Below are 6158 nucleotides of genomic sequence, written 5' to 3' on the forward strand. Positions count from 1 at the left end.
GGCAATTGTAGTTTAATCCGGATTAAGGTTTTTTTCGCTATATATTTGTAGCGAGGGTTTCTTTCTCTATAATGCAAGCAATACTGAGAGGTGTGAGGACGAGCGCTGTAACTCTATTCTTCATTGATAGTGAAGCAGGATCTCATCTCACCGAGGACGTAGGCAACCTTGCCGAACCTCGTAAAATCCGTGTGCATTGTTTGTTTTGTTTTCCATTATCTTCTGCATCGTTTTAGGGTTGCGTTTCTATAGTTGGTACTATGTCTTGTATTACATCACTTGCATAAATGGACTGATTGCAAGGGGTCGCAAGGCTTGAAAGGTTTGAGGTATTTTAGTAAATTAACTATGTAGAGTTTCACTATATATTTATAGTAAGATGGTTATTTTCTAAAAACTGAGGGAGAGGAGTGAGGACGAACGGATGTAACCCTTTTCTCCATAGATAATTAGGTAGGATTTTATCTCACCATTGACATAAGCAACCGTGTCAAATCATGTAAATCGTTATGTGTATTGTGTGATTGTTGTAAGAAATTTTCGTTATTGCATCATTTTAGGTTCTTGTTTTCTAAACATGGCATTTACTATATATAAAGCTTTTTTTTTTTTTTTAATCAATTTGTATCCTTGGGTACGTTATACAAATTGCAACTGTTATAGTGAAGAAGAAGAGGTGAGAAGTACTCTTCCCTTCAACGAAGGTGCGGCAATCTAGAAGTGGTTCCAAGAATTAATTTAGAGAACATTATTAGTTTGGATGCTCAGGTTTTGTATTTGTATTGGATTGCTTTCCTGCTGATGGTCATACTGAAGGTATATAAATAATCTGATCTTTTGATTGTAGTGTGATATTTTCTTCGCTCCATGTCATTCATTTTTTCTCTTAAACAAAGTTCTTGGCTGATTCTTAGAAAAAAAAAAAAGACTTCACCCCAACAAATAAGAGAGAGAGAGAGATGTCGGAAGGGGTTTACTAAATATGGGATAAACACAATATAATGGAAGTACATAAGCATGGAATGGAAATGGCAACTAATCATCGGTAATAGCTATAACTGCCACGGAAAATAAAGACCATATATATTGTAGCTAATCGTTTTTTAGTCTAACCATGAAGGAACCTTTTGAACCAATAGGCAGAGCGTTTTGGGTATCTCTTCAATCCATTTTTGAAATCTACATAGTGAATGCCAAATCGAACTGTATAACCATAGGCCCACTCAAAGTTGTCGAACAATGACCATGCAAAGTATCCCCTCACATTAACACCCTCCCTGCAAGAGAGAAAGAGAGAGTTAAACACCCAAGGCACTAATCTAAAGGTTTACTATATATGCTTTATATTGAATTTTTTTTTGTAGAGGAATACTCACTTGATGGCTTTTTTGACGAATAAAAGATGACGATAAAAATAGTCTATCCTCATGTTATCTGTCAAGGCTTCCTCCAACGTCTGTGTACTGTTATTAAGCTCTGATACCCCTACAAATAAATTCCAATTTAATTCAAGTCAATTGTTTGATTTTATGGAGAACATATGATTTGTTCATTCCAAGCCAGTTGTCTCACCATTCTCAGTAATATAAATCATTGGATTATTATATTTTCTCTTCGTATAGAGCAACAAATCCCATATTCCTCGGGGATACATGAACAACCAATCCGAACCAGCCTGTGAAAAATCCATATATATTGTATGTCACTAATAACCTTTGTTAGCAAATAAGACAGCAGATTTTCTTTTTCTATTATATTTTATTTTTTTTTCTTCTCCAAAAAGATGGACATTCCCGAAAAAAAAAAAAGTATACACTAAAGATCTTAAAACTCCACCTTCGGCATGATCATAGCCAGAGCTCAAGAATCTCAAGATAACATTGTAGCATATGTTGCTACAAACAAATTGAATTTTAAGTTCCCCACTTTTCATTATCATCCTAAAAATTATTAGCTACATAACTTCAATTGATTTGAAGTCATAATTAGAAAGTAAGGGGGGGGGGGGGGAGCTTTAATGATTAATTGGTTGGTTGTACTCACCATTGGACCAATGGGAATCCCATTCCTTGAAGCTGTCATGACAAAATCATGTTAATTAATTATGTAAATAATATAAGAATTCAACTAATTATATAGTTAGGGTTGTATTTGAAGTACTTACTCGAGCGATTAGCATGGACATCTGCATAATAACTCATTTTAACATCACTGGATAAGGGGACATTAGTTATGTAATTAGCAGTGTAGTAATTTAGCCCGAGGAAGTCAAAAGATCCTTTTACCATCTTCGACTGCTTTACTGAGAATTTCGGTAACCGATTTCCAACTAGATTTTTCATGCTTTGTGGATAATCACCATAGGTTAATGGTTGCATAAACCTAACACCAAATCACAATTCATGTCATGGTAAGTAAAAAGGTTAAACCATACACCAAGACCCCACCAAATAAAAAATAAAAAAAGGATTCTCACCATCCAAACATGAAATCAAGAGATCTTTTGGCCGCAGCTTTGGTGGAAATGTCCTCTGAGATAGGCACCATCCAGTCAGACACTAATGAAATTCCAATCTTCCCCTTTTGAGATGCCTACAGCACAACATTAGATTATCATTTTCATTTCCAAAACTCTAGTTTGCATACTCAGACTCTATAAAATCTTATGTAAATCTTGTACAGATGAGTAAGTTTAAGCCTAGTAGAAAATAATAGTAACCTGGTACTTTTCCTTATATGCTTTCACAGCAGCAGCATGAGCAAGAAGCTGGTGGTAAGTTCCCAAGTAGGGCTCAGTCGCAGAATTCCCACCAGTACAGTCTCCCACCCATTTAGAACATCGTCCAGGCGGAAAGATTCCCAAGTTGAATGCTCCATTGGTGTAACTCCATGGCTCATTCAAAGTGATCCAATACTTTACTCTATCACCAAACTCCTTGAAACAAAGCTCCGCATAGTCTTGGAAGTCATCACTATGGTTCGGCATATTTTATCATATTTCGAATATACATGTGAAGTGATAATATTTAATCTCAGAAAAAAATTAATATAATATTAAAAAAATTAAAAACACAAGGTTGCATATTATTTGACACTTTGACTAATGATGCAAAGGGGTAGAAGAAATCCGAATTTGATCCACATCTATATCTGTATCCAGTCAAAGAATATTTGCATTCAAATTCAAAGTTTTCGAAAAATAATTATCCAATCCAATTAGATAATCAATTAATGATTTTGAGGGTTCTTGAAATTTAGACAGGTTCTCGAGAAAGAGGAAAAGAGTTAAGGCAACTCGGAAAGATGGACTAAGAGCAAAATTTATTCATTGGGGGGGGGGGGGGAGGATAGGAAGGTCCGGATTACACAAGCTAGAGAGTAATCGGATAGTCAAAAATCCAAATTTGATATCCATTTAGGGGTATCCATACCGAGGGAATATTTGGATCCGATCACATCTGATCCTTATTCAATCCATATCCGATCCATTTACATCCCGAATTTTGAGGGTGTGAATAAAAAAAAAAAAATCCACATTAAAGGATAGGTTTTTGATTACTTACATAATTTGAGGACTTAAGAAACCACCATACTCCTCGTCCAAGGCTTGAGGAATATCCCAGTGAAACAGAGTTACAAAGGGTTGGATTCCTATATAGAAATGATATCAAACAATCCCAATATTATATGTGTGTGTATGAGAGAGAGAGAGAGAGAGAGATTTGAATAACGACCTTTCGATATAAGCTCGTTGATGAGGTTGTTGTAATATTGAACACCTTTCTTGTTTATTCCTCGACCTAGTTTTCCATCTGAAAGAAAATGAAAAAGAAATGGTTTTTTGCTAAGAATCAGTAAATGGAATTGTATTAATCAACTATAAAACAGAAAATCAGAATGGACACTATTGCTACTAGTACACGTTCGGCATGGCCATCAGCATAATAGCAACTTAATCAAATTCGAAAAAACAAGGTTAAGAAAACATATATCTAGGTTTCAACCGAGCATCCCAGTTTACATCGGCAACTAAATTATTAGAACTCATTTGATATCTCAAAACAATTTCTGGGATACATTGAATATATTAATCATTCGCCCAAAAAAGGAATTGCGGAAGTGTCAATTCCGTTATATTTAACTACTTACCCAGATGAATTCTTTAGTCTAAACTTCTCTAAACCCAATTTCTGATTTTTTTCCCTTCTTAAGTATTTAATCATACATAAAATAAGTTTGCATATATAGAGTTCTTCGTTTCTTCTACAACAAATATATAAAAAAATAAGATTTTATATGATCTTACGAGGTAAAACCCTAGACCAAGAGATGGAGAATCTGTATGCATCCAACCGAAAATCCTTCATTGTCGCCACGTCTTCCTGGTAAATAACAAATGTACCCCACTTATTAATGCTAATTGAAAAAAAAAATGGCTTTATTTGCAATAATATGTTCTGAACACATGTAAGCCCTTAATTACTGAAATTGATAAGAAATTAGAGAGATAAAAAAAAAAATGTAGATACCTTGAACCGATGATAAGAATCGATTGCTACATCTCCATTGCTATGGTCCCTTATCTTACCTACCACATCACCATAATATATCTAATTAAACACATAATAATAAAGGGTCAATGTTACTCTCCTTTAATATATATATATATATATATATTTCCCTCTTCTTTCCTTTTAAGATTCATTTTCAATGAATAATTTGCAATACAAAATATAAATGAAAGGAAGCGATCAGTTTCATATTTTTCTCTCTTCTTCATTTTTTTTTTCTTCTTTAATACGAATAATATTTTAGAAAAAAATTAAATATTTGAAAAAATGATTAAAAGATTTATTCTTCCATCGAGGGAAGAAAAAAAGAAGAAATAAAAAAAGATTCTATATAAAGTAGTGAACTAAGAAGTTTGTATCCTTATCTACGTAGCATAAATGATCAAATAATGGACTTCATTATGGTTGAAGTAGCCACTTTGATTCTCTAAACCAATTATATCTATGTAAATACCAAGAGGGGGCCTACCTCATGACAACTTGTAATTTTTTACTCATTTTTTTAAAAAAGTATATACATTAAGTAAAAAAGATTGCTGTTCCATGGTGCATTCTTACACTCAGACACTAGAGTGATGAAAATGAAATGATCACCCTACCCTCTATTGTCGGATGCATGGGTACGATCATATGACCATGTATTGCTCTCTCACCCAATTTTTAAGCAATCTTTACTAATAAATGATTTAGTCATAGACGTGCTACATGACCAGAAAACAATCTCTTGCCCTGCTAATAAATGGAGAGAGAGAGAGACCTGGATATTTATGAGTGTAAAAATCCCAGTTACTTTGGCCTCTGCCATCATCTTTTGCTCCACCTTCAAACTGATAAGACCACAAACACACAAGTATACAAGTGTGTAATTATGTTTATTATAGAAGCTTATGAGAATGCGTTAACAACAGAACCTGGTAATTAAGAATACCTGGTAAGCAGAAGATGCAGTCCCGAAAATGAAACCATCCGGAAAGCTACTCCGATTAAATGAAGCCGAGTCATGACTCGCTGATACCATCCAATTCGCCAGTATTAGGATCGTCAGCAGGCTCAAGAGCAACAGATGAGTTTGAAAGCTTTCCATTGTCACAGATGATTTGTGTTTTTTTTTTTTTCCCCCTCCACCGTCTCACATTTATAAGCAGAAGATGGGGGTCAATTTATAGAGTAGATTGAGTCGAGATCTCAGAAAAAATTTCATTCATATCATCACCAAAATATGTCCAAAGATCATTCTTCTAATCGACTTAAAAATTCGAGATAAACCTAGCAAGAGAGAGGTCAATGGTGTCTTTTGATAATACAATTGGCACACATGCATGCACCAGGGATCCCCACACCGGAGAGGACAGATCCAACCTAGGACCCTCCATCATTATCATCAGCCACATAGTCATCCTTGCAAGGTCCGAAAATGAAACTAAGGTGGTCCTACTGGACAGAAGAATCTCACTTTGCAAAGTTGAACTGCCCATCCTGCTATTCTCGTGATCAAGGGTTAGCTGAAAGAAGTCTATTTAATTCCAGCGAGGACGGTTGTAAGAATCTCCGTCAGGATTATTGACCACATAAGCATCCTTACAAGGG

The 6158-nt window shown here is 34.8% G+C and overlaps 1 protein-coding gene across 1 annotated transcript; it reads right to left on the reverse strand.

Annotated features, from left to right (window-relative positions):
- Window positions 1-960: 960 nt before the first annotated feature.
- On the reverse strand, window positions 961-5763 carry LOC122069618 (beta-glucosidase 12-like). Its single transcript, XM_042633674.1, has 13 exons — window positions 5500-5763; window positions 5329-5398; window positions 4530-4588; window positions 4307-4382; window positions 3735-3812; window positions 3564-3651; window positions 2720-2972; window positions 2477-2592; window positions 2165-2382; window positions 2044-2075; window positions 1573-1675; window positions 1377-1485; window positions 961-1277 (listed from the first exon to the last, which is right to left on the reverse strand). Exons 1-13 carry the CDS (start codon window positions 5653-5655, stop codon window positions 1109-1111), a joined length of 1527 nt encoding a protein of 508 aa, XP_042489608.1. The 5' UTR covers window positions 5656-5763; the 3' UTR covers window positions 961-1108.
- Between the last annotated feature and the right edge of the window lie 395 nt (window positions 5764-6158).

The sequence above is a fragment of the Macadamia integrifolia genome, unplaced genomic scaffold (genome assembly GCF_013358625.1).
Source record: "Macadamia integrifolia cultivar HAES 741 unplaced genomic scaffold, SCU_Mint_v3 scaffold664, whole genome shotgun sequence".
Taxonomy (NCBI): domain Eukaryota; kingdom Viridiplantae; phylum Streptophyta; class Magnoliopsida; order Proteales; family Proteaceae; genus Macadamia; species Macadamia integrifolia.

Bases quoted from the DNA above. Each gene is read 5' to 3' on its own strand.
- LOC122069618 (XM_042633674.1), bottom strand. From the start codon at position 5,655: ATGGAAAGCTTTCAAACTCATCTGTTGCTCTTGAGCCTGCTGACGATC. The intron at 5,399-5,499 runs GTATTCTTAATT...TGGTCTTATCAG, and splicing joins CTGCATCTTCTGCTTACCAG to TTTGAAGGTGGAGCAAAAGA. The intron at 2,383-2,476 runs GTGAGAATCCTT...ATTTGGTGTTAG, and splicing joins CTTGATTTCATGTTTGGATG to GTTTATGCAACCATTAACCT.